The sequence below is a fragment of the Bos taurus genome, chromosome 1 (genome assembly GCF_002263795.3).
Source record: "Bos taurus isolate L1 Dominette 01449 registration number 42190680 breed Hereford chromosome 1, ARS-UCD2.0, whole genome shotgun sequence".
NCBI lineage: Eukaryota > Metazoa > Chordata > Mammalia > Artiodactyla > Bovidae > Bos > Bos taurus.
Window position 1 is genome coordinate 3,153,420 of NC_037328.1, and position 27,880 is coordinate 3,181,299.

At 49.8% G+C, this 27,880-nt stretch overlaps 1 protein-coding gene across 1 annotated transcript in view; it reads left to right on the plus strand.

Annotated features, from left to right (window-relative positions):
• The window catches only part of URB1 (URB1 ribosome biogenesis homolog), a 77,078-nt gene extending 50,157 nt beyond the window's left edge, over positions 1-26,921 (plus strand). Inside the window, exons 27-39 of the mRNA NM_001205980.1 lie at positions 3,475-3,585; positions 4,065-4,128; positions 6,275-6,446; positions 6,833-6,935; positions 15,492-15,652; positions 16,091-16,202; positions 18,031-18,137; positions 18,886-19,029; positions 20,127-20,236; positions 22,105-22,302; positions 23,760-24,001; positions 24,407-24,979; positions 26,157-26,921. Of these exons, the coding sequence (NP_001192909.1) occupies positions 3,475-3,585; positions 4,065-4,128; positions 6,275-6,446; positions 6,833-6,935; positions 15,492-15,652; positions 16,091-16,202; positions 18,031-18,137; positions 18,886-19,029; positions 20,127-20,236; positions 22,105-22,302; positions 23,760-24,001; positions 24,407-24,979; positions 26,157-26,338 (2,279 nt within the window). The 3' untranslated portion in view covers positions 26,339-26,921. The remainder of the gene's footprint in view (positions 1-3,474; positions 3,586-4,064; positions 4,129-6,274; positions 6,447-6,832; positions 6,936-15,491; positions 15,653-16,090; positions 16,203-18,030; positions 18,138-18,885; positions 19,030-20,126; positions 20,237-22,104; positions 22,303-23,759; positions 24,002-24,406; positions 24,980-26,156) is intronic.
• The last annotated feature ends 959 nt before the right edge of the window (positions 26,922-27,880 follow it).

Here is a 27,880-nt window from a genome sequence, read left to right on the forward strand (position 1 = left end):
AGACAAGTTGACATCTCCTAAGTGTGAGAGATCGCTGCAGAGCCAACTGTAATAAACTGCTGAATTGGAGAGGACCATTACCAAGTTCCTAGTGTTTAGTTCAGTTCAGTTCAGTCACTCAGTCATGTTCAACTCTTTGAGACCCCATGAATCGCACTACGCCAGGCCTCCCTGTCCATCACCAACTCCCGGAGTTCACCCAAACCCACGTCCATTGAGTCGGTAATGCCATCCAGCCATCTCATCCTCTGTCGTCCCCTTCTCCTCCTGCCCCCAATCCCTCTCAGCATCAGAGTCTTTTCCAATGAGATAACTTCGCGTGAGGTGGCCAAAGTATTGGAGTTTCAGCTTCAGCATCAGTCCTTCCAAAGAAATCCCAGGACCAATCTCCTTTAGAATGGACTGGTTGGATCTCCTTGCAGTCCAAGACACTCTCAAGAGTCTTCTCCAACACCACAGTTCAAAAGCATCAATTCTTCGGTGCTCAGTTTTCTTCACAGTCCAACTCTCACATCCATACATGACCACAGGAAAAACCATAGCCTTGACTAGATGGACCTTTGTTGGCAAAGTAATGTCTCTGCTTTTCAATATGCTATCTAGGTTGATCATAACTTTCCTTCCAAGGAGTAAGCATCTTTTAATTTCATGGCTGCAATCACCATCTGCAGTGATTTTGAAGCCCAGAAAAATAAAGTCTGACACTGTTTCCCCATCAATTTCCCATGAAGTGATGGGACCAGATGCCATGATCTTAGTTTTCTGAATGTTGAGTTTTAAGCCAACTTTTCACTCTCCTCTTTCACCTTCATCAAGAGGCTTTTTAGTTCCTCTTTCTGCCATAACGGTGGTGTCATCTGCATATCTGAGGTTATTGATATTTCTCCCGGCAATCTTGATTCCAGCTTGTGCTTCTTCCAGCCCAGCATTTCTCATGATGTACTCTGCATAGAAGTTAAATAAGCAGGATGACAATATACAGCCTTGACGAACTCCTTTTCCTATTTGGAACCAGTCTGTTATTCCATGTCCAGTTGCTTCCTGACCTGCATACAGGTTTCTCAAGAGGCAGATCAGGTGGTCTGGTATTCCCATCTCTTTCAGAATTTTCCACAGTTTATTGTGATCCACACAGTCAAAGGCTTTGGCATAGTCAATAAAGCAGAAATAGATGTTTTTCTGGAACTCTCTTGCTTTTTTGATGATCCAGCGGATGTTGGCAATTTGATCTCTGGTTCCTCTGCCTTTTCTAAATCCAGCTTGAACATCTGGAAGTTAACGGTTCACATATTGCTGAAACCTGGCTTGGAGAATTTTGAGCATTACTTTACTAGCGTGTGAGATGAGTGCAATTGTGCTATAGTTTAAGCATTCTTTGGCATTGCCTTTCTTTGGGATTGGAATGAAAACTGACCTTTTCCAGTCCCATGGCCACTGCTGAGTTTTCCAAATTTGCTGGCATATTGAGTGCAGCACTTTCGCAGCATCGTCTTTCAGGATTTGGAACAGTTCAACTGGAATTCCATCACCTCCACTAGCTTTGTTCATAGTGATGCTTTCTAAGGCCCACTTGACTTCACATTCCAGGATGTCTGGCTCTAGGTGAGTGATCACACCATCGTGATTATCTTGGTCGTGAAGATCTTTTTAGTACAGTTCTTCTGTGTATTCTTGCCACCTCTTCTTAATATCTTCTGCTTCTGTTAGGGCCATACCATTTCTGTCCTTTATCGAGCCTATCTTTGCATGAAATGTTCCATTGGTATCTCTAATTTTCTTGAAGAGATCTCTAGTCTTTCCCATTCTGTTGTTTTCCTCTATTTGTTTGCATTGATTGCTGAAGGCTTTCTTATGTCTTCTTGCTGTTCTTTGGAACTCTGCATTCAGATGCTTCTATCTTTCCTTTTCTCCTTTGCTTTTTGCTTCTCTTCTTTTCACAGCTATTTGTAAGGCCTCCCCAGACAGCCAATTTGCTTTTTTGCATTTCTTTTTCATGGGGATGGTCTTGATCCCTGTCTTCTGCACAATGTCACAAACCTCTGTCCATAGATCATCAGGCAGTCTATCTATCAGATCTAGTCCCTTAAATCTATTTCTCACTTCCACTGTATAATCATAAGGGATTTGATTTAGGTCATACCTGAATGGTCTAGTGGTTTTCCCTACTTTCTTCAATTTAAGTCTGAATTTGGCAATAAGGAGTTCCTGATCTGAGCCACAGTCAGCTCTCAATCTTGTTTTTGCTGACTATAGAGCTTCTCCATCTTTGGCTGCGAAGAATATAATCAGTCTGATTTTGGTGTTGACCATCTGGTGATGTCCATGTGTAAAGTCTTCTCTTATATTGTTGTAAGAGGGTGTTTGCTATGACCAGTGTATTCTCTTGGCAAAATTCTATTAGCCTTTGCCCTGCTTCATTCCGTTTTCCAAGGCCAAATGTGCCTGTTACTCCAGGTGTTTCTTGACTTCCTACTTTTGCGTTCCAGTCCCCTATAATGAAAAGGACATCTTTTTTGGGTGTTAGTTCTAAAAGGTCTTGTAGGTCTTCATAGAACCGTTCAACTTTAGCTTCTTCAGCATTACTCGTTGGGGCATAGACTTGGATTACTGTGATATTGAATGGTTTGCCTTGGAAATGAACAGAGATCATTCTGTCGTTTTTGAGCTTGCATCCAAGTACTGCATTTCAGACTCTTTTGTTGACCATGATGGCTACTCCATTTCTTCTGAGGGATTCTTGCCCGCAGTAGTAGATATATGGTCATCTGAGTTAAATTCACCCATTCCCGTCCATTTTAGTTTGCTGATTCCTAGAATGTCGACGTTCACTCTTGCCACCTCCTGTTTGACCACTTCCAGTTTGCCTTGATTCATGGACCTGACATTCCAGGTTCCTATGCAATATTGCTCTTTAGAGCATCGGACCTTGCTTCTATCACCAGTCCCATCCACAACTGGGTGTTGTTTTTGCTTTGGCTGCATCCCTTCGTTCTTTCTGGAGTCATTTCTCCATTGATCTCCAGTAGCATATTGGGCACCTACTGACTTGGGGAGCTCCTCTTTCAGTGTCCTATCATTTTGCCTTTTCATACTGTCCTACTGTAGTCAGTAGAGAAAAGTCAAAAGGCTCTCCCCCTTTTCAAGCAAGAGTAGAAATACTAGAGATTTTGGTAACATAATCATGGAGAAAAAGGTTTAGGTTTTTAAATCTGTTGGCTCAGAGTTTGGGAAGAGACTGAGGAGAGGCTGGTACCAAAGACCTAGGGAGAGAGATGGTTATTAAGGTGCTTTTACTTAAAAAAAAAAAAAAAACAACGAAAATGTAGGGAAGGACTAGGTGCGGTTCTCAGCCTGGTGTTGTCCAAAGAAGGGTATCTCAAGCATTTATGTTCCCAGAAGCACTTCCTCTTCCGCTGGGACTCTGCACCTGTGCAGCCCTGCACTGCTGGGCAGCTCTGTGGTGTTTTCTTCCAGAAGCGCTGGTGGACCTGATGGCGGTGGTGGTGCGGCTGTGCCCCTCTGTGTGTGCAAGCAGCCACTTCGCAGTGCTCCTCGGGGCCTATGGTGCCTCACTCAGCATCCTGGGTGAGTGTGGGGACGGTGGGTGGGACGCAGGAGGGTGTGGGGACCGGGGGTGGGACCCAGGAGAGTGTGGAGACGGGGGGTGGGACCCAGGAGGGTGTGGGGACCGGGGGTGGGACCCAGGAGGGAGTGGGGACCAGGGGGTGGGACGTGGGGCTGTGAGACAGGGCGCTGTGACTCAGGAGAGTGTGGGGACCAGGGGTGGGACCTGGTGGTGTGGGACAGGGCGCTGTGACTCAGGAGAGTGTGGGGACCAGGGTTGGGACCTGGGGGTGTGGGACAGGGCGCTGTGACTCAGGAGAGTGTCGGGATCGAGGGATGGGGCCCAGGAATGTGGGGACAGAGTGCTGTGACCTGGGGCCACAGGGACCAGGGGGTGTGGCTTCAGGGTATGGGCACCTGCTGCTGTTGCCAGAAGTATTTGTGAGGCCTCGAGGAGAGCCACCAGGAGGCTTTGTAAACTGACCCTCAACTGATTTCAGACCAGAAGATCTTACTTCTCCTCCGGGCCTACGAACAGAACAACCACAGCCTCGTCAGCTTCAGGTGGGTGCTGGGCTGGCGACTTCAAGCAGCAGACCCTGAAGGCCCTGCACAGGGCGCTCCACACCTGGGCCAGCCTCGGGGGTAAACGCGGGCGGGGGACCCCTCTGCTTGCTCTGCAGCGCCGGCGGGCCTGCTCTGCCCTCTGCCCGTGAGGACGGCCACCGACGGCCGGGCCTGTGTGCGCCGGGCGCCCCGCTGGCCGACCGTGTGTGTCTCCCTCCCGACTCAGGGGTCGTTTAGCTGATTTTTCTGAACGCTTTTCGCCTCGTGCTGGCCTTTAGGTGGGAGGGACTTGGGTATGGGTGTGGGGAGGAGTGGGGCGTGCTGGCTGGGTGTTTATTCCACTCTCCTCCCTGTCTGTGTGTGTGCACGTGTGCTGTGTCTGTCTCTTTTCTTTCAGTCTTTCTCTCTGTGTCTGTCTGTCTCTCCCAGGTTCCCAGGGGCTGCTTGCTCCTTGGCCAGCACAGCTTTGAGCCCAGCTCCCCAGGGCCTGGGGCTCAGCTGTTCGTAGGCGGCGTTTGAGGTCCTCTTTCGCTGCCCTGGTCTCTTGTCTCCTTAGTTTGAGACCAGCACCCCAGCCTCTGCCCAGTACAAAGGAAGAGCTCTGTGTACTGAGACAGGAAGTTAGCTGACTGGGCCAAGAAAAATAGTTCAGGAGAACTCTGCAGGGAAGGGGAAAAATATTTCCCTTCTAGAATACTTTTTTTTTGAAGATTAAAGATGTATTAACCACCCCCACTGCCCATCCCCTTCCCAAAAAAAGACAACAAACAGTTAAAAAAAAACCCTTTTCTGCATCTTCAGAACACCCAGGTCGTGAATAAACATTCTCTCTCCTTCCCTCAACCCCACAGCCTCACCCTCTTGCTAGCCTTGCAGTTGGTGCTGTATCAGTTGTATTCTTTCTGAACTAAACAGCCCCTGGGTACATGAGGGAGAGGAGAGAAAATAGGAGTGGTTTCACTCACGAGGACAAGCGAGCCGTCCACCCATCCACCCCTCGGCATCAGAAAACCCCTCTCGGGTCACAAAGTCCACAGGGGTGCCCCCGGGTTCAAATGGGTTAGGTCACTTTCCAGGAGGAAGGCAAGGTGACCTCACTGGGCAGTTTCCATCGCAACCGGTGGTGTGAAAAGTGGAAATGGGGGACCCTAGAGGTGGGGACGGAGAAGGCAATGGCACCCCACTCCAGTACTCTTGCCTGGAAAATCCCATGGATGGAGGAGCCTGGAAGGCTGCAGTCCATGGGGTCGCTGAGGGTCGGACACAACTGAGTGACTTCACTTTCACTTTTCACTTTCATGCATTTGAGAAGGAAATGGCAACCCACTCCAGTGTTCTTGCCTGGAGAATCCCAGGGACGGGGGAGCCTGGTGGGCTGCCGTCTATGGGGTCGCACAGAGTCGGACACGACTGAAGTGACTTAGCAGCAGAGGTGGGGATGGCTCACAGGCTGTGTGAGCGCACCTGGTCTGCTCACGGCTGTGTGGGAACGGGGAAGGGTTTATATAAGTAGAGCATCGTCGAACTGCCAGGATTCTGCCGCTATGCCCAGCCCGGACTCTCCAGATTTGAATTCCTGCTCTGCCACTTACCAGCTGGGCAGGAGACCAGCTGACCAACTTCCCAGATCTTCTCTGTGTCTCTTTTCCCCCAATATGGATGATAATAGTACCTACCTCATGGGATTCTTGGGCCCCCCTCATAGCTCAGTTGGTAAAGAATCTGCCTGCAAGGCAGGAGACCCTGGTTCGATCCTTGAATTGGGAAGATCCCTTGGAGAAGGGAATGGCTACCCACTCCAGTATTCTGACCTGGAGAATTCCATGGACTGTATAGTCTATGGGGTTGCACAGAGTCAGACATGACTGAGCAACTTTCACTTACAGGATTCTTGTGCAGATTAAGTGGATTAATACACAGACTTAGACGAGGGCCTGGCACATCATAGCCCCTCCACAAGCGTTGGCCTCCGTCATCTCCAACAGTGTCACCCCCACCCTTATTGTCATCAGCCTCTCCATCACTCCCACCTCCCCCTACGTTATGATGGGGATAGAACATCTTACACTTGGCATGTCAGCTGCCCAACAAAGCTGCCCACGGTGGTCTCCACCATCATCACCTCTGTGACCGCTGGCTCTAGGGTACTGCTGTGGGGCCCATCGGCCGTGGAGCATCAGAAGACGTGCCGGAGCCTGGGCAAGTCACTATGGCAGCAACCGAGCGTTGGGGACATCCTCCGCCTGCTGGATCGTGACCGCATGATGAAGACCATCCTCCACTTCCCCCAGAACCGGAGGCTGCTGCCCCCCGAGGTGCGGGGGGGCCCCGGGGCGGAGCCATCCGGCTTTAGCCACTGTGAAATATGAGCGCTGTTTTGCTTGTGATTTGTTGACTTCTTATGAGTAAAACTGGAACCATTTACAAAGGTATAGAGACAGAACCCATATACCCATAAGCCAGTTTCATCAGTTGTCAGCACTGGCCACACTTAACTTCATTTATAACTTCTTTCCACAAAGCAAATATCAAAGGTATCATTTCACGTACAAGCTGTTTGTTGTTTTGTATAGAAACATTTTTTTAGTACACTTGAATATTCAAAATAATTTGAACTCTGAGTGATAGTGGGCAAACATCCACGTGGGGTCACATTTACGAGGCTGACCTGCATGTTTCTGTCTGTCTCGGGCTGTTTCAGGATGCACAGGAGCCGATATTTAGAGACCGGAGCACGGTGGATCTCGGGGACCTTTATGACCCCTGTTTCCTCCTTCATCTCTTCAGTGAACTGACCAGGCCAGGTAACTGCAGTCTTCCAGAGTGGGTGGAGGGGTCATAATTTTTACCATAATTACCAGTGCATGTGCCTAGTCACTCAGTCATGTCTGAGTCTTGGCAACCCCGTCGACTGTAACCCACCAGGCTCCTCTGTCCATGGGATTCCCCAGGCAAGAAGACTAGAGTGGGTTGCCATTTCCTCCTCCAGAGGATCTTCCTGATCAGGGATTGAACCTGCGTCTCCTGTGTCTGTCTCATTGGCCGGCAAATTCTTTACTGTTGTGCCACCTGGGAATCCCGCATAATTACCAGATTAGGACCTGAATCTTGAAAATAATTCTTGAAGGATCTTCAACTGCCTTCTCACCTTTTTCCTTCCATTGATTTTCAGCAAAGTAACAGTTAATGTTTTGAATACACGGTTGTTGTTGTTTTTAATTATAATTTAAAAATCTGGGTGTGTCTTTCATGTTTTCCTAACTGTAATGGCAAAAGTTCTGAGTTCTCACTGAAATGAGAGATTTTGTCTTTGACAACGAGTGAGAGCCTGCTAAGGTTGGCTTTCTCTTGGTTTAAGTATATCTGTGAAATGGCCTTTTGTATCTGCTACCCTGAGGGTGGGAATCTTCGCAGGTAAATGGGTTGGGGAGAGAGAAAGAACAGAAACATGTCCAGGTGCACACTGGTGAAGACGGGGGTCTGATTCCCAGGCTGGTCGGGTCTGCTGGTGTGGGGCATTTTGTCAACAATTGGTGTGTAATGCTATCTCAGTATGGTGTGTATTTGCATTTTCCTAATAGCTAATGATGTTGAACATCTTATGACTTACTTGCCATCTATAATCTTTTTTGGTGAAATGTCAATTCATGTCTTTTGCCCATTTATCCTGATGGGTTTTATTTGTTTTTACTGTTGGGTCTTGAGGGTTCTTTATATATTGTAGGTATGAGTCCTTTGTTTGATACGTGGTTTGCAAATATTTTCTCCCAGTGTGTAAGCTTATCTTTTCACCTTCTTAACACCCTTCTTCAAAGAGCAGAAGTCTTCAGTTTTGATGAGGTCTAGTTTATCTGTTTTCCCTTTTATGGGTCAAGCTTTTGGTGTCAAGTCTTAAGAACTCTTTGCCCATCCCTCCATCCCAAAGAATTTCTCCAATGTTTATTTCTGAAAGTTTCATTGTTGTAGCCTTTATATTTGAGTCTGTGGCCTCTTTTGAGTTAATTTGTGTATAAGGTGTGGAGTGTAGGTCCAGCCACGTTGGTTTGCCTGCAGATGTTCTGATCCAGCCCCCCATTTGTCAATCCACCATCTCTCCTCCTCATCCCTTCTCCCAGTGACCACCAGCCAGGGGAGTCCCGGCTCCCCTGCACTGACACTTCCTGGCTGGGAGGGCAGGGGTGGTCGTTACCACTCTTCACGTGGCCCCAAGCGGGAGCCTCATCCATCTGCTGTGTTAGGCTCCCTCTGATGCATCGTGGGGACCAGTCATTGTGCTGCCTGAGAGGGTCCCTGACATCTACCTCCTGGTTGCCACGGCTGCATAGATTAGGTGCCCTGAGAGACCATGCCTCACTGATCACTCTTCTGTTCTCCTTTTTTAAATTTGATATCTCTTCCCCGCCGCCCTCCCCCGCCACCGGCCATGCAGCTTGTGGGATCTTAGTTCCCCGCCTAGGGTTTGAACCCTGGGCCCACGCAGTGAAAGCTCTGAGTCTATAACCCCTGGACCACTGGGGAATTTCCTAAACTTGACATCTTTTTATACTCAAATGTTGCTCCTTGCGACCAGATTTGCTGATCCTCCACCACTGCCCTTCAGTTCCTCACAGAAGAATGAGAGGGCTGTGTTCTCAGAGCAAACCCCTGCCTTGGTCACCAGGTTCTGTGGCTGAGCCGAATCTTCTTTGCAAGAGAGCAAGTGTGCATGTCAAGTGATGATGATGGCCAGCGGTGACTATTACCAGTAACTGGGGAGCCATGTCTACTACGCTCTTTGATTCCCCCATGCTTTGGCTGTGCCGGCTAAGTCTGTTTCTCATCAAATATGAAAATAGATTTTCCACAGTCTAAAAATATGATGCAACTTCAGTGAATTACTGCAAGTCATTTAGTCTGTTGCCCTAATTTTCAATAGAGCATTTAGGAGGCAGAAGGTAGAGGCTTGGAAAACACTTTAATAGAGAAATAGTAAAATCAGGACTGTTGTTCTCAGGATCTTGAATATTGCCCTTTTGGGGCAAAGGAGGGTAGGGGAAGGACAGGATCTGAAAGGCCTTTTGTGAAGAGAGATAACTAGTAAATGTTCTTTCAAGTTAGGGAAATACAGCCCATTTTACATTTTATTGTTATAACATTTGCAGATCATGTCTACCAGAAAGGATTTGCGCTAGCTTAAAATACCGGTTACACTACGATCATTCACATGAAAGTAGAATTTTTAAAAAAGTGTAGAAATAGATAGGCAAATAGAAATGCAAACCAAAGACACCAAGAAAAACTAGGTCGTTACATTTTGCTCTGGGCTACTTGCTTATAATCCAGAACAACAACAACAACAAAATGGAAGCAGAATATTTTAAACAAATGTTTATCATCTGATAAAGGGAAGCATACGAATTCATCAGGAGGGGAAAACTAGCGGTAAAGGGACAAGCTGAATAAAACAGAAGTCTGTGAGCAGCATTTATAATGGCCAAAGGCTTATTGTGGTTGAATTAAGTCATCAATCTTTTTTTCATATTGTTATTTTTTTTAAGTTATTATTGCATTTACTTTTGCCCTGGTGGATAAGTGACCATGAACAATGTTTTAAATAAACTTTTATTGAAGTGTGATATATAGAAACCCATACAGGTCATATTATGTATGTATGAGTTGGGGGGGAAAACCCCCAGTCAGATCAAGGAACAGAACATAGTCCACAGCCCCCCAGGCCCCTTGCTGGCCAGGGGGGCCTCAGTAGGGGCCTTCTCCCTCAGTAGGGGCCAGTGTCCTACATTTGAAGTTTATTTAAATGACATTAAACACTCTCTTTTGTAGAAGCTCCATTTACCCACATTGCATTTGTGAGGTTCATCCATGCCGCGTGTGGCAGGAGTTTTTCACGCATGTTTTTGTTTCCTGAGGTGGCACTAGGGTCCAAGTATTGCCGAACATTTTGTAATCCTAAATTGGGTGTGTGGTTGGTTTTTGGTGTGGTGGCCAGGCTTGAGAGAACCAGTCTCAGCGTTGCGTGTCAACCCTTTGCTGAAAATGGGAACCTGTCTCCTTAACCTTGCTGCTTCTCTCCTTTGAGTCCTTGGCTGAGAAGCAGGGCCAGCCTTTTGCCATGGCAGTGACAAATGCTCGCACAGCAAATGCTTGTCCTCAGGAGAACCAGGCCTTCAGTTGCTGTTTAACAGAACAGGGAGGCCCCTGTGTGGTTCTCTCTAGGGCCGTGGACAGGGCCTCGGTGGACCCTCCCTGGGACTCGCCTTTCTGGCCAGGCCGCCTCTAGGAGATGGTGTGAGAGGAGGTGTGAGGAGGCTGAGGCTCTGACGGCACCGCTGCGCTGCCACTGGACCCCTTAAAACGTGGACTGCTTTGCATTTTAATCCTTGATAATTGTCCTGATTAAGCCAGGACAAATTTGTTGTCACCAGGGGAAATTGCTATTTTTGAGGTTCTTAAACAAAACGACTGGTATTTCTGTTTTTTGATCACCTTTATATTTTCAATTGTCAAGGGGCAGCTCTTTTCCATACGTTTTACAAAGCCAAGACTTCCAGAGGATAACAGATCCCACAGAACATGAAATTGACTTTTCCTCATGGACATACGGAAAATCCTTTTGTCTTTAAAGTGTCCGTGATTACTGCTAAATACTAGCTATTTTTAGTGAGTATAATATTAAATGTTTAGAATGTTCTCTTTCCCAAACTTATTCTATTTATGTGTTTTTATTATGGATCAATAGGTATGTAGGTGTATCTTAAATATAACTCATCTTCCCCAAAATAGTATAATTTTATCCCTCAGTTTGATGCTTTGTAAAGCTTTTGTAAATTTTCCCCCCTCCCATCAGAAGTGGTCACTTGTTAGAAATGAGAAAAGTTAGTCTGTAAGCTGTTAGAGCAGAAGAGTCTTCTAATTATTCTTTTTCCTTTTACTTTTTTTTCCTTCCAGTTTTACTGAGATATAATTGACATCAGCACTGTATAAATTTAAGATATTCAGCATAGAGATTTGACTTAACACACATCATGAAATGATTACGGCAGTCAGTTGAGTGAGCATCCAACACCTCATATACAATAAAATTAAAGAAATATTTTAAAATGTTTTCCTTGTGCTGAGAACTCAGCATTTACTCTCTTACCAACTTTGCTATATAGCATACAATAGTGTTAATTAAATTTATTGTATTGTGCATTATATCCCTAGTACTTATTTATTATAGTTGGGAGTTTGTATGTTTTGACTCCCTTCATCACTTTTCCCTCCTGTCCCTTGGCGTCTGGTAGCCACAAATCTGATCTCTTCTCCTCTGGGTTTGTTTGTTTGTTGTTTTTCAACTATAGTTGACCTACAGCATTATTAGTTCCTGGTGCATAACATAATGATTTGATGTTTCTGTACGTTTCAAAATGATCGCTGCTCCATCCTGTTACTTAAAATCTGCATCTTGAGATTAAAAGTGGTTTCTTGTAGACAGCAGACACTGGGTTTTGTTTCTTCATCTAGTCTGACCATGTTACTGTTATTCAGTCTCAGTCGTGTCTTAATTTTATGGCTTCAGTCACCATCCACAGTGATTTTGGGGCCCAAAAAAATAAAGTCTGTCACTGTTTCCTTTTTTTCCCCCCCATCTATTTGCCATGAACCAATGCTTTTTAATTGGAATGTAAATACCATTTAATGTTGATTATTGATCTGATTCCACTTCATTTACTGACTTTTAGCAGTAGTTTGTGTGCTTGTGAGTGTATGTACGTGTGTGTGTGTGTGTTGGTTGCTTTAAGGTTTATTATATACATATTCAATGTATTGTGGTTTACCTTCAAGTGCCATTATACCCCTTCATGGATAGTAGAAGCATCTTAAAATAGTATCTCTCTTTCCCCTCCTGGCTTTCATGCTTTAAGTATCATAAATTTTCCATCCATATGTTAAAGATCTCACAATATGTGGTTATTTTTGCTTCAAACTGTCAATTACCTTTTAAAGGGATTTAAATATTTTTGTTTATCCTGTAGTTATCATTTCGTGTTCTCTTCATTCTTTAATTTCCATATTCTATCATTTTCCTTCTTCCCAAAACACTTCTTTTAAGAATTCTTGAAGTTCATGGCTGTCGGTGATCCATTCTTTCAGCTTTTAAAACGTCTTAACTTCTGAAAGATTTTCATGGGGTATAAAGTTCTAGGTTGACAAGTTTTTTTCTTATGTGTGTTAAAGATGTTGATGCCTTGATTCTAGATTGCATTGTTTCTAACAGGAAATCTGCTGCCATTCTTATCTTTGCTCCTGTCTATGTTTTGAGACTACCTCTAAGATTTTTTTAATCATTGTTTTCAAGCAATTTGATTATGATAAACTTGGGTATAATTTTATTTTATTTTATTTTTTGGACTGTTTTGGCCCTGTAGGTTTGTAGTTTTTCAAATTTGGAAGAGTTTTGGCCATTATTTCTTCATTTTCAGGGACTCCACTTCCACATGTATTAGCCTGCTTGAAATTGTCCCACAAATGCTCATGGTTTTAGAATTCTTTTTTCTCTCTGTGTTTCAGTCTGGTTAAATTCTGTTGTGTCTTCAAGTTCACAGATTTTTTTTTTCTGCAGTGTCTAATCTTCTGATCAGCTTATCTAGTACATTTTTTTGTTTGTTTTGTTGAAGTATAGTTAATTTACAATGTTGTGTTAGCTTTAGGTATACAGCAAAATGATTCAGTTATACAACAATATATCTATTCTTTTCCCTTATAGGTTATTACAAAATATTGAGTATAGTTCTTTGGGCTATAAGGTAGGCCTTTTTTCCCTCATATAGTAATGCATGTATGTTAATTCCATACTCCTAATTTATTTCTCCTCCCTGGTCCTTTGGTAACCATAAAGAAGTTCTTTTTTTTTTTAAAGATTCCACATATAGGCAATATCATATGTTATTTCTCTCTCTCGGGCTTACTTTGGTTGGTATGATAATCTCTAAGTTCATCTCCATGTTGCTGCAAGGGGCATTTTGTTCTTTTTTATGGCTGAGTAATATTCCGTTGTATAAATGCACCGCATCTTCTTTATGCGTTCCTCTGTGGATGGGCATTCAGCTTGCTTCCATGTCTTAGTTACTGTGAGTAGTGCTGCAGTGAACATTAGGGTGCGTGTATCTTTTCCAATTACGGTTGTCTGCAGATACACGCCCAGGAGTGGGATTACCGAAGCATATGTTAGCTCTATTTTTAATTGTTTAAAGAAACCTCCATTCTGTTCTTCTTAGTGACTGCACCAGTTTACGCTGTCAACAATTCATCCAGTGCATTTTTCATTTCAGAAATTCAAAATTTATCTCGAGAAGCCTGACTAGGATTTTCTTATCTTCCATGTCTCTACTTAACACACCCAGTCTTTCCTCTAGCTTCTTTTCATTTATTTGTATATTTTTAGCTGTGCTGGGTCTTCATGGCTGCACGGCCTTTTCTCTAGTTGTGGCGTGCAGGCTCAGTTGCTGTAGTTCCCGGGCTCTAGAGCACAGGCTCATTAGTTGTGGCCCACGGACTTAGTTGCTCCAAGGCAAGTGGGATTTTCCCAGACCAGGGATTGAACCTGCATCTCCCAGGCAGATTCTTTACCACTGAACCACCAGGGAAGTCCATCCTCTGGTTTCCTGAGCATGTAGAATTCAGTGCTGCTAACTTTATAAATGTCTTTGTCTACTAATTCTGTTATCTGTGTCATTTACAAGTCATTTCCAAATAGTAAGTTTTTCTCTTCACAATGGGCCATGTTCCTGCTTGTTTGACTGTCTGGCAGTTTTTACTGGAAGCCAGACATTGTGAGTTTTACCTCCTTTGGGGCTGGGTATTTTGTTATTCTTGTGAAATGTTGTTCAGCTTTGTTCTAGTACACATTCAAGTTTCTTAGAAATGGTTTGATCCTTTCCAGTGTTGCTTATAAGCTCTGTTAGTTGGGACCAAGCAACATTTAGTCTGGAAGGACCTTTGCCGCACAAGTGAGGTGACATGCCCTGAGCCTGCTACCTTGTCCCTGGGTGCTGCGGGGACTTGGCCCTGGCTGGTGGGAGCCTGGGGTTGTCTCTGCTGAGCCCTCTGGGTGGTTCTTTCCCAGCCTGGGGTGGCTTGCTCACACGTGCTTGCCGACGGGCATCCTCTCGGTGGAGCACTCTTCTCTCGGGCTCGGCCTCGTGCACTCCGGCCACTTGGCCTCCCAGGCCCCCCGCCGCTCTGTGCCCTCAACTCAGAGCTGCCTGGGCTCTGCCTCGGTTTGCCCCACTGTGCATGGCCTGGGAACTCTCCAGGTGTGAGCTGCAGCGATCGGAGGGGCACCTGGTCTCCTGTCTTCAGGGATCACCGTCCTCTGTTGCTCCACGTGCAGTGTCTTGAAAATCCTTAGTTCGTGCCTTCAGTTGTTTTTTCAGTTGGACAGATGAGTCTCTTTCCTGTGTCTCTCCTGGCTAGAAGTGGAAATGCTGGTCCTTCTGCGATACGGTGTGAGAGCTGAGAAAGGGGAGGGGACCCGCGCGTAAGCGGCTTCCAGGAGCTCTTGCTGCTTCTGAGGAGGAAGAGAGCTTGCGTGGTGCGCGGGTCCCCGTCCCTGGCGTGACTCAGCCCCTCTCAGCCCTGTCACCCCAAGGCAGGGACTGTAGGCACACCCACAGGTCCTCCACCTTGTGGTCCCTACACTTTTGGACAGCCACTCGTTTGAGGACCGTTATGTGTCTATATAGCTGTTTGGACTAAGAAGAAGTAGCTATTATCATTCTTCTTCTTGATTTATTTTTAGCTTTTTTTTTGTTTGAACTGCGGACATTATGTTTTTAAGTCTTAAACTTTGGGGAGAGATGAGAAAAGAAAAAAGAGTTTGACTTGTAGAAAATATTATCAGTGGTGTATATATATATATATATTTTTTGGTTTATCTTTTATTGATGGTACATTCCAAGATCACTCATCCGACTGACTACGCTGGCTTTTCCTGCTGAGTCCCTTCCCCCTAACCTCAGGCTTCTTCATGCTGGGACCTCAGTGGTGGGTCCTGATGTCACTTCCGACACCTCTGAACATCTCTGATGTTCTCCGACTCCTCGGGTATTTGTGAGAAGTGATGAAGGAGTCCTCGTTGGGATTTACAAGTGTCTCAGAGACTGAAGGCGTGTGATTGCTACTGCAGGAGCGGACAGTCTTTTAGACAGCCGCAGCAGAACCTAAGGGAGCAGGAGGGGGGCTTGCATGTCTGTGTCCGGCATGCACACACGTTGCTGATGATGGTAAACTGCAAAAGGAAATGGAACTCCGTGTTGCACGCGTGTCATGGAATCATTGTGTGTGTGTGTGTAGTTAACACTGTGTTTTATCTCCCTCAGAATTTGTGGTGGATTGTAGAAAATTCGTGGATTCAAATGCTTTGGGCCTGACTGTCGCGGCCCTCAGCAGCTACGACCCACAGATGCGCGCCGCAGCCTACGCGGTGCTGGCGGCCTACTACTCACACCTGGAGGGGGCGCGTTTCCGGGAGCAGCCCCAGGTAAGCGGGGCTGAGGGGGCCTGGTGGGAAGATTTCCTGAAGAATTCAGAGGCGTTGCCCAGAGACTCTGATACAGAACCAAAGTCTTGTCTCCTCCTAGCGGGGCGGGGGGTGGTGCCAGAGGTCATCTTGGGTCCTCAGTCCTGGGTGGTAGAGAGAGGTCTCCCCTTACAAGAACTCTTCCTGTGTCATGGAGGGCAGAGCAGTTCTCGTTTCTGTCGACTTGTTCCTTGATCTGAACTCAGGCTACAGCAGCTGTCACCCAGGACACACAGAGCCTCAGAAGCCGTGCCCTGAGGTGGTGGTGGGGGTTGTGAGCCCCTGGATGTGAGGAGTGGGCCACCCTGCAAAGCCATGGATTAGGCTGCCCGAGACAAGGCTGGTCACAGCTGTTCTGCAAAATTTCCCCCCGACCCCGCCCTTTTTCCTGCTTTTAAGGTACTGTACCTGTTGGACGTGGTCAGGAATGGGATCCGAACCAAGAACATGAGACTCACCTTCACCCTGACTCTCTTCATTGCCAAGGCAGCCTTGCAGATTTTGAAACCAGGTACCACTGCTAGAATCTGGTCGGGGTGAGGTGGAAATTCTGAGGCTGAGTGAGCCCATGTGGTTGCGTTAATCGCACTGGCATAACCGGTCCACTGCACGTGTGTGAGGGTCACAAGTGCAAGGTGCAGGAGGGTGTGTGTGAATGTGAAGGGGGGCCAGTGTGTGTTCCTATCTGCCTGCAGGCGTGTAAAGCTGCAGTAAAGGCAGGTCACAGCTCCACCAGAGGGCCTGCTGAGGGAGTCACAGATGTGCATGTGCGCTTGGAGGGGGCCTGATGCAGAGGCCCCATCGGTGCTGGCAGCCACGCTCCAAGCTCTGCGGTCAGCGTCAGCACAGCTCACTGGCGCGACGACAAGCGGCTTGTGGGTCCCTGTGCCCGTGTCACCAGGGCGCAGAACATGGCTCCGCTTGGTCCTCACAGCCGCCCAGTGTCGGGGTGGTCTGAGCACAAGTCAGTCTATCATGGGACCTTTTCTTTTTGTCACTAGTGAAAAGTTACAGAATGTTGATGCCGTTAGGGACCACAGGGCTCTGCGGGTAATGCGGTTGTTTTCAGACAAGGAGACAGCCTTCCAGCCGAAGGTTAACCCCAAGGTTATGTCGCTTCAGTCATGTCTGTCCCTTTGTGACCCTATGGACTATAGCCCACCAGGCTCCTCTGTCCATGGGATTCTCCAGGCAAGAATACTAGAGTGGGTTGCCATTTCCTCCTCCAGGGCATCTTCCTGACCCAGGGATCGAACCTGCATCTCTTAGGTCTCCTGCATCTCTTTACCACTAGTGCCACCTGGGATCCCAAATAGTTTGTCCAAGGCCCAGCAATTAGTCTGCAGTCAAGTTGCTGTTGGAATTCAGATCAGATTTTCATCTGCTCCTGTATCATTTTTATTACATGTTTTTTTTTTTTTAGCCTTAGAAATTATGGGAGGGAAGAAGGTAATTAGCCATTTAGACTCTAAAGAAACAGGCTCTTCAGAGAAAATATCCTAGCTGAGGTCATGAGGGATAGTCTTGGCCTCCCATCCAGTCTGTGCCCCCGCAGTGAGCTGTCCCACGTCAGACCTCATGTCAGTGCAGGGGCTCAGGGCAGCGGTCTTGGATGGGCTGTGAGGCTGCAGGTGCTTTGGATAAATGGGAGATGACAGTCCAAGGGTGAGACCAGGGGAGGAGGTGTCAGCCCTATTGCATCCCAGACCAAGTGACCCAGGGCAGGTCTGAGCCCCCTTTGCTGTGGAAGCTCCCTCAGTGGGAGGCCGATGAGCTGGTATTCGCCCTGTGCTGTCTTCCGTGTGGCAGCCCGCACTCTGCCCACCAGCTGATTGGAGCTTAGGCTGATGCCTCGGAGGGAGTAGTATCAGCAAAGGACTGGACATCCCAAAGTGGTTCCTGAGCCGTGAGATAAGCCCTTATGCCGTGTAGACCTAAGGTGTCTTACTGCATTTTAATTCTTGAGAACTGATCACCTGGATGAGAATTAGAAAGCCCCGTGGGGGCAGGGATTTCTGTCTGACCATCCCCCCCAGGACCCCGCTCCCCAACTCCACCTGGTCATGGGGTGTCCTTTTGGCACCATCCTGAGTGACAGTCACGCTTCCCTGGTGGCTCAGACGGTAAAGCGTCTGTCTGCAGTGCAGGAGACCTGGGTTTGATCCCTGGGTCGGAAGGATCCCCTGGAGAAGGAAATGGTGACCCACTCCAGTACTCTTGCCTGGAAGATCCCATGGATGGAGGAGCCTGGTAGGCTACAGTCCATGGGGTCGCAAAGAGTCAGACACGACCGAGCGACTTCACTTTCCCTTTGAGTGACAGTCTGCTTGTGTTCACAGAGGAGCATATGTACATGAAGATCAACAAGTTCCTGCTGTCCCACGAGTACCTGAACATGAGCAAAGTTCCAGGCTTCTACCAGTTCTTCTACAGCTCGGACTTCGAGGTAGCACCCTGCCCTGAGGTCCACAGGGCCCCCAGTCTCCTAAGTGGGATGCTCAGCCACCGCGCCAACTCGTCCCTGCAAAGACTTGTCGGCTACAGAGCATATAGGCTGGGGTGGAGGGTGGGGGGCAGGCGGACCTGCCTGTGAAAACGCTTTCCAGTCCATACCGTGATTCTCGGGTGACTTCTCAGACCTCACAGACTCCAGAGGCCTTGAGTCACAGCCTCCTCACGGTTATTTTCTGGGTGAATCACAGGATTGATTATTGATGTGCTTTTATGGAACATATGAGCACAGTTGAGGTCTTCCCTGTAGCTCAAATGGTACAGAGTTCTCCTGCAATGCAGGAGACCAGGGTTCGATCCCTGGGTCAGGAAGATTCCCCTGGAGAAGGGAATGGCAATCCACTCCAGTATTCTTGCCTCGAAAATCCCATGGACAGAGGACACTGGGGGGCTACAGTCTGTGGGGTCGCAAAGAGTCGGACACGACTGAGCAACTAACACTACACTGAGCACAGTTGAGCGTGTAAGTCTGACCTGGTCCTTTATTCCTGACCCAGAGAAATGGAAGCAGAGAGGAGAGAGGGAGGGTTTTTAATAACAGACCCAGAAACGGAGGGTCGGGGGCTGCCATGCTGCAGTCTTCACCACCCCTTGAAAATAGTGGTGCTGGAAGAGTTTTCAGGAAAAAAAAAAAAAAGAGCCTTCACATGTTTAACAACCGTCTTGTTTGCGGGACTTTACAGCAGAAGACGGAGCGGGAGTGGGTGTTGGGGCTCCTTCGCCAGGGAATGCGGGACAAGCACTGCTTCGAGCTGTGCGCCAGGCGGGGCGTCCTCCACATCGTCCTGTCCTTCTTCGGCAGCCCGCTGTGTGACGAGGCGGCCCAGGTAGGCGCCCCCAGGGCCTGAGGGCTGGGGGGGCCTTCACTCGGGGTTCCACCACCTGCAAGTCCCGCCCCGTGGACCCTCACCTGACCGCCTGCTTCAACATTAGCTTCCCGGCCCTCCTGGGCCCAGGGCCATCTGGGAGGGAGGCGGGTGGTGAGGAACCAGGAGGCTCTGGGCAGCCGAGAGCTCAGGACTGAGGCGCTTCCAGACACGCGCAAGCCACCAGCGTGTCACGTAACACAGAGAAACTGCAGGTCATCAGACCTTGGCTGGGAAAGGAGCCGGGCTTTGAAACCTCCTGCCTCACAGCTGACAGGGAGTCTGCAGGAGTTCTGTCCCTGGAGCAAGAAATCTTGTGGAGTGAGACGTTAACTAGGAAAGGCATATGGGGTTTTGATGAGTTTCTAGCCTGATCAGTGTCTGTCTCTGGCATCACCTAAAATATGGGTAAAGAGGAATGAGTCTGCATAAGTGGAATTTGAGTACGGTAGATTTCTACTTTTTATGGCATGTGAGAACTCTAAGGCACCCAGTTAGGGACTTCCGTGGTGCTCCAGTGGTTAGGACTCCGTGCTTCCACTGCAGGGGGCACAGGTTCAATCCCTGGTTGAGGAACTAAGATTCCCATATGCTGTGTGGTTTGCCAAAAAAAGTATGTGTGTGTGTGTGGGGGGGGAGCACCCCGTTAACAGTTCCAGCGGCAGTCGCATCTCTCTGTCCTCTCCACGTGGTAAAACGGAAGCGATGAAATGAGCCGCCAGCAGTTCATGGCTGGACTGGCAATGAGTCTTCACTGTCCCACTCAGGCTGCCAGGATGCGGGGCCGTGTGGTTTGCATGCCACGTCTCCCCTTGTGATGGATTAGCGGGTGGGTGTCCCTGGGCTGACACTCTCCCTGTGGCCATCTGTGTCCTCTGGCTGTTACGGTGGGGCGGGTGGTCCCCCACGGCCACCATTCCCGCACACCTGGCAGATGTCACGTGCAGCGACCGCCTGTGGAGTGGGGACACATCGTTCTGCTTTTAAGGCCTTCCCTGGTTCAGGTAACTCAGGTTATTCCCATGGAAGACCAATGACTTTTTGCTTGGGGTTGACAGAACTGGATTCTGGAGATTCTGCAGAATGCCGCCCGGAATGCCAGGTCTGCCTATGAGATGCTGCGGGACTACAGCCTCCTGACGTGGGTCCTAAACATCCTGGAAAGCAAGTAAGCACCTTATGTCCTGGGAAGAGGGGTTGGGCAGGGGTAGGGGGGAGGAGCGCATGCGCACTGGGCATGGGGCGGGGTGGGGGGAGGGCGCACATGCGTGCTGGGCGTTGGGGAGAGCACGCGTGCTTGCTGGGTGTGGGCGTGGGGAAGCGCATGCGCACTGGACATCCGGGCGAGGAGGGAGCACGTGCATGCATGGTGGGCGTGGGGTGGGGTGGCGTGGGGTGGGGTGGCGTGGGGCAAGGGACTGCGTGTTATCTGGGCATGGGTGGGTATAGGCAGAACGCATGCATGCATGCTGGGCATCAGGCAGAGGGGCGTGGGATGAGACCATGAGATCATGGCAGCTCCTGCAGCTCCAGTGTCCGCTGGGAGATTCCAAGAGAATCCGCGTTCCCCAAAACAGCGTCCTCTACACCACCTTTCTGTCTCTCCTGCGCGGCCCAGGCTGCTCTCTGGAAGTGGGGTTCTCTCCGAAGTTTCGAGGCCGCTGCCCTCCCTGAGGCAGAAATGGGGAGCCTCGGGTTTCGGGAGCGATCGCTCATGCAGTGATGTGGGTTCGGCACTCCACTCCCACCCAGGGTCGAGGTGCCCTGCTAAGGGTCGTACCGGAGCCGCATCAAGGGCTGGCGTGGCTATCTTGTCTTGTGACGGGGGCTGCTGTCACTAGGTAGCTCAAATGACACGGATTTGTTTTCTCACCTCCGAGGGCCGACGTGGTCGGCCTTGGTGAGAGCCCTCTTCCCGGTGTCCGCACTGCCAGGTGTCCGCACTGCCAACCGTGTCCTGGCAGGGAGAGAGAAGGAGAGCGCTCTGGTCTCTTCCGCTTCTTGACAGACAGTGACAGTGAAAGTCGCTGAGTCGTGTACGACTCTTTGCGACCCCATGGACTATACAATCAATGGAATTCTCCAGGCCAGAATACTGGAGTGGGTAGCCTTTCGCTTTTCCAGAGGGTCTTCCCAACCCAGGGATAGAACTCAGGTCTCCTGCATCGCAGGCGAATTCTTTACCAGCTGAGCCACAAGCTTCTTACAGGGTGCTAATCCGGTCATGGGGCTCCATCCTCACGACCTCATCTAAACCTAATGACCTCCCAAAGGCCCCACCTCCAAATACAGTCACAGTGGTGGTTGGGGCTTCTACCTGTGAATGGTGGGGCAGGGAGGAAGGGCACACAGTTCAGTCCATAACGTGATCTGTTTTGATTCCTAACAGTCTCCTGCCTCTGAGGCTGTGTGAAAAGATGAAGACTCTTGTCTCGCAGACAGACCCTCAGTGGCAGGAATCTTTCCTTCAGACAACTGTCTGTGATAATAATTCTGGGAATATTCAGCCTCTTTGCCCCCCTGTCTTTTTTTTCTTTCTTTCTTCTTTTGTGCATTTTTTTAAAGAATTTAAAATTTTTTCTCCTAAAGAAAGTAGTATCTTCTCTCCAAAGGCTGCACTGGCTGATTGTCTGCTCCTGGCTGTTACCTCTGTGCTTCAGAGTGGCAGAAGGCTGGGCAGGGAGGCTCTCCCTTCTGTGCCACAGAGGCTCTGGAGTATCTCTTAGATGGGACTGGGGAGAAAGGAGGGTTGGTGAGAAAGTTTCTTTCACCAGAAAGTTTCTGGTGAGAAAGGAGGGTTGCGCCCTGGGATGGAGCTGCTTTTGTAGCAGACACCCTGTCTTGCCTTAGGTGCTATGCCCGTCTGGGACTGCAGTGGCTGAGTGAGCGCATAAAAGGGTTGGAGGCTGGGGAAGAAGCCAGCCCCTTGGGGTGGCCACCACCATCACCGTCTCCTCCCTGGTTCCCGCCCACCCCTCCAGGAGATGGGAGGAGAGGGTGTGACAGAGAGCTGACTCTCCCCATATTTGGCTTCAGGTTTCTGGAGACCGAGCTGCTTTCCAACCTCATCTCCCTGCTGCACACACTGTGGGTGACCACGCTGGGCAACAGAGAAGTGGAGGCCGGGGCACAGCCTCCCTGCAAGCCTGGCTCCCAGGAGCCCCCGAAGCTGCTGGCCCTGCACCTGGTGGACGAGTTCCTCTACATTCTCCTTGTGCTCACGAAGCACCTGAGGTGAGCCCCTCCCCTGGGTCCCGGCTCCACAGGTGGGCTCTGGGCCAGGCCTGTGGTCCCTGTGGTGACCTCAGGACACCATTTCCGCTGCTCCTCTTTAACAGTTAGATTTTCGAGGTTCCTTTCCAGACCAGGAGAACTTAACACACTCAGAAAACCTGCAGCCTGTCACGCCAGATCATTTTTAGCAGGCAAACCATCTACTTGGATATTTGGATTCAAACACTGAAAATGATGTTTTGTAGAAAGAACATGTTTTCCGTGATTTTAAACCTAAGAAAGTTAAGCTGTTCCCAGACTCACCTCCACCTGTATTAGCCTGCACAGGCTCCCTTTCAGCCATGAATTTCCTGGAAAATGTCATTGTTTTCCCCTTAGAATTACACACTTGGTTTCCTCAGGAGAACTCAGCGCTTGTCAGATTCTACTGTGTTAGAGAAAATACACCATGTCTTCATACTTCTGATGTGGGAACAGAGGTGTGCTGATTGGAACTAGACAATGGATAGCAAATGGATTGTCATCTCAGAGTGAAAACCTTGATAAAGAATAGGGCATTTCATTTTCTGTTGTTCTGAAATCAGCTATTGAATCCACGCTGGGTAGCCATGTTTCTTATTTTCAGTTCAGTTCAGTCCCTCAGTCGTGTCCAACTCTTTGTGACCGCATGGACTGCAGCACGCCAGGCTTCCCTCTCCCATCACCAACTCCCAGAGTTTACTCAAACTCATATCTGTTGAGTCAGTGATGCCATCCAACCATCTTATCCTCTGTCATCCCCTTCTCCTGCCTTCAGTTTTTCACAGCATCAGGGTCTTTATTTTACAGTTGTCCAAAGACGCATGGCAGCCTACTCCAGCATTCTTGCCTGGGAAATTCCATGGACACAGGAGCCGGGCAGGCTACAGTCCATGGGGGTCACAAAGAATCGGACACGACCTTGCAACCAAACCACCACCAAAGACACATTGGTCTCTGAAAACTGGTTGTAATTCAGAATAACAACTGTATCAATAAATGTGAAAACGGTTAGAGCAGACAGTTTGGAATTTTAAATTCCTTAGAACTTGGAGGAATATATATCCTTCCACTGCCCTCCGTTAGGTTTGGCCATGAGTGTTGCTATCCCAGAGCTTTTCTTGGCCTTTAGTTCCTGAATTGGAGAGGATCCAGTGGTCCTGGAGTTGTTAGCAGGGCAGCTGGCACCCTGACCCTCTCCCAGTTTCCAGAGAACTTTCTGTGCCTCCAGGGTGGAGGTCGGACCCTGGTCCCCTGTCCTCCTCCCCTGGGGAGGTGCTGGGCTCCATGCCCTGGTCTGTTGGAAAGGGCTGCCCGAGCTGTGGGTGGGCCATTGGCACCTCAAGTCTGTGGCTTGTCTGCTGCCCGGCCACCGAGGTCCTGGGCTGCAGGCAACAAGGCGGCCTCGCCCAGCCTGGGATTGTGGACTCCCCCCACAGGCCCACCTTGGCCTCCGCCCAGCTGACCGGCTTCTTCGGGGCACTCGACTCGGTCCTGAGGTACCGGGCCACCGTGCTGCAGGCCTTCAAGGACATGAACCGTCTGACCATGAACGCCACGGTGCTGTCCACCCGGGATGTCCTTGTGCTCCTGCACAAGTGGAGCCTCATCGAGAGAGACGTCCGGCTCCAGGAGGACCTGAGGGCCGCCACGGAAAAGTGCCAAGTCCGGGAGCTGCTGAGTGAGTGTCCGCTGCGTGGTTCTGTCTCATCTCTCACTCCCCAGGCATGCTTGCTGCCCTCCCCACCCCCCCAGAGCAGCTGGCGTCTCCCCCCCACCTCTGAGCAGCATGTCCACAGCTGCCAAGGCTTAGAGACAGGGTCTGTGTGTCTTCATAGCACTCAAGGGAGATGGGGCCCCAGCTCCCGCTCCTCTGTGCTCAGCTGTTACAATAGCGGTGATGACGGTCACAGGGAAACACTGACCCTGCCCGAGCTCCAGGCTGGGTGCGTCCTATGGGAACCCAGCTCTGAGCTGTGCCCTCCCCTGCGTGGATGCCCCACCCTCTGCATCTCTGTGGGGACGGGGAAGGGGGGAACAGCAGTCTGATGCCTTTTCTCTTTTTCTCTGTGTGTGCGGGTAACAGAGATGCTCAAGGAGAAGAACAAGCCCAGCGCGCCAGCCCGAGCCAAAGGCATGCGGGCCCGGAAGCGGAGACCTGGCGAGGCGGAGGAGGCGGCCGACCCCGAGCTGCCGGCGTCCGCCCTGGAGGCGTGCAGCGGCCTCCTGAGGTCCATCCTGACCCACTGGGCACCCGAGTTCCCCAGCGCCGACCCGGAGCGCGAAGACCCGGGCCCCGTGGGTGCCATCGCCTCCCTGGTAGCCGGCTGGGTGCTGCGCTCCGCAGCCAGGAGTACCCTTGGCCGGGCGGACGCGGCAGGCCTCCTGGGCTGGCTCAAGAGCCACGTCCTGCAACAGCCGGCGGTGGTGGCTGAGCTTCTCCGCGATGGCACCGTGACGAGCAGCCTGTTCCGCCTGTACAGCCGGTTCTGCGGTGCTGTGGAGCCGGCGGGATCAGAGGACCGCTTGGCCGGCCTCTTCAACGCCGTCCTGCTGCGCCTGGTGGCGGCCCGGGGCACCGCGGGGATCCCCCTCCAGCCGGTGCTGGAGACCGTCCACCTCTCCTCCCTGGACGCCGAGGAGGATGCGGACACACGAGGTAACGTGGGGGGCTGGGCTCGGAGACTAAAGACTGCGCGGGGTGGGCCTGGGGCCGAGAGCACTTCCCGTTCTCACAGCCTGCGGGTGCTGTCAGTGAAGCCTTGTGGGGAGGACGGCCCTCAGCCCGGGTCTGTAGAGCACAGAGAGTCAGCCTTCTGGGTCCTGAGTGTGTGTGTGTGTGGTGGGGGGGGGCGGCGGGGAGGCCCCACCTCTGCCTTCGTGAGACCTTGATGGAAGGGGAAACAGTGGAGAGGAACGCCCTCCGGGCGGCCTTGTGTACCCCTGGGGACGCTGCGTGGCTTTCTAACTTCCTACTGTTATCTCACACAGAGAATTAGGTTGCACCTCGTGGTCACAAGCACACACACTTGCACATACAGGCACCCAAGTCATAGTTCATATGCGCGGCATTTAGTGGGTGCTTGATGAAGGTGTGGGGGCTTCCCCAGTGGTGTTAGCAGTGAAGAACCTGCCTGCCAGTGCAGGAGACGTGAGAGATGCAGGTTCGATCCCTGAGTGGGGAACATCCCCTGGAGGTGGGCAGGGCAACCCACCCCAGCATTCTCGCCTGGGGAATCCCCACAGACAGAGGAGCCCAGGAGGTGACAGTCCATGGGGTTGCAGAGTCAGACACGACTGAGCGACCTAGCACACGATACAGGTGTGCCTGTGTGGATGAGGCACCGGCAAAGACCGTAAGAGGATAGCAGGGAGGCTGTGGGCATGTGCAGGGGGCTCCTCCGCTATCAGGAGGGTTGGCCCTTCAGGGAGGGCTGGAGGGGGCTGGAGACTGGGCGGGGCCACAGCCCGGCAGGTGAGCTCACCTGGTCGCAGGGAGCCCTGCTGTCTCCCCTGGCCTGCAAACCTTCTTGTCTGTGCCTGTGGCCCAAAGGCCACCCCTGCCAAACTTCAGTTGTGGTTCTTGGCCTGGGTGGGTCAGCACCAAGGAAGAGGCTTACATTCAACACACAGTCATCACGTGAGAAAAGAGAGGTTTTAAAACGAACAGGAAAGATGAACCCAGCGGTTGAGTACAGTCAGGACTAACGTATCCACACGCTCACCGCAGGTTGCCACCTGGGGCCGAGCGAGCCCCGGGTCACCGTGCGTGGGGTGGGCGGCTCCTTCCCAGCTGACCGGCTTGCATCCTAACGGTCTCGTTGTCCCTTCCTCAGCCGCCGCCGCGTTCCTGGTATCTCTGTACATTAAGGACATCTGGCTGGGGGCCCAGCGGCCAGACACCCTCCTGAGCCACGTCCGGATGGTCCTCGACACTGCGGAGGACTTGGGAGGGGGCAACGAGGAGGCCATCGTCCGGCTCTGTAGGGACATCGCGGCCACGGTCCCTGACATCTGACTCCTGCGGCTGGCACCTCCGGCTCCAGGTTTCAGGAGTCGGGTTGAGTCGGGGGTTTCCATGGAAAGCCTGTGAGACGCAGGCTGTGCGTGTCGACCTGCTGTTCTGACGGGAAATGTTGGCTTCTCTAGGTGACTGATACAAAAGAAGCTCAAGGGACCGTGTATGCAGAGAGGTCAGGGTTACAGTGGGCCTGGGTGGCCCTGGGCCCACGAGCCCTGGTCAGGGAAGACCCTTCCTCTGAGGTGCTTGTTGTTCCTCAGAGAAATACCTCAAACTGAGGTAACGCTAAAGTTGAAATGTCTAAAAGTATACGAGACACAGTTGCATGAAGAGAGATGTTTCAAGTTTCCTCTTCATAAGAAGTCACAGCAAAGCTTTGTGTAACTTTTTGAATAAATAAACCTTTCCAGTATTGTGTTAAAGGTATTTTACTAAATAAAAGGATGTTGTACTAAATTCTTAAAGTATAAAACTATTTTGTCTTCTGCTTGGAAAAGACTGCTTTATATTTTTAAAAATTCCATTTGAAAGCAAGGACTTTGAATTTTATAACTTGTTAATAAATGTCTATTTTTGTTAGATTTGGTGTTTCGTTTTTATTGACTGAAGCACAGACTATTTTTGTTCTACAGAAACCTGTATTTTAGAAGTCAGGATTTGACTTTTAAGATTCCTGTATAAATTGATATTGTAGCTGACAAACATTGAATATGAAATTTCATGCCAGGTAAAACTCGGTGCTGTTCATTTGAAGCTCTGCACGTACCATTGTGCCACGTCGGCACACAGCATTCCCGGTCTGTCACTGGGGAGGTGGCTGTTTATTTACCCTAACGGCATTTATCACCTGGAGAAGGTCATGGCAACCCACTCCAGTATTCTTGCCTGGAGAATCACCACGGACAGAGGAGCCCGGTGGGCTACAGTCTATGGGGTGCACAGTCGGACACAACTGAGCAACTAACCATATGACGTTTATAGCACTGGGAATGGCTTGGTTCCAGCTTAAGCATTTATACCTTTGTTTCCCTCCAGTGTTGTTTAGACTCTTTGGTATTTTTTTTTTAATATATAATGACTTAAGGTTCTTACCTAACAGAAGCAGCCGATATTAAGAAGAGGTGGCAAGAATACACAGAAGAACTGTACAAAAAAGATCTTCACAACCCAGATAATCATGATGGTGTGATCACTCACCTAGAGCCAGACATCCTGGAATGTGAAGTCAAGTGGGCCTTAGCATCACTACAAACAAAGCTAATGGAGGTGATGGAATCCCAGTTGAGCTATTTCAAATCCTGAAAGATAATGCTGTGAAAGTTGCTGCACTCAATATGCCAGCAAATTTGGAAAACTCAGCAGTGGCCACAGGACTGCAAAAGGTCAATTTTCATTCCAAACCCAAAGAAAGGCAATGCCGAAGAATGCTCAAACTACCACACAATTGCACTCATCTCACATGCTAGTAAAGTAATTCTCAAAATTCTCCAAGCCAAGCTTCAGCAGTACGTGAACCATGAACTTGCAGATATTCAAGCT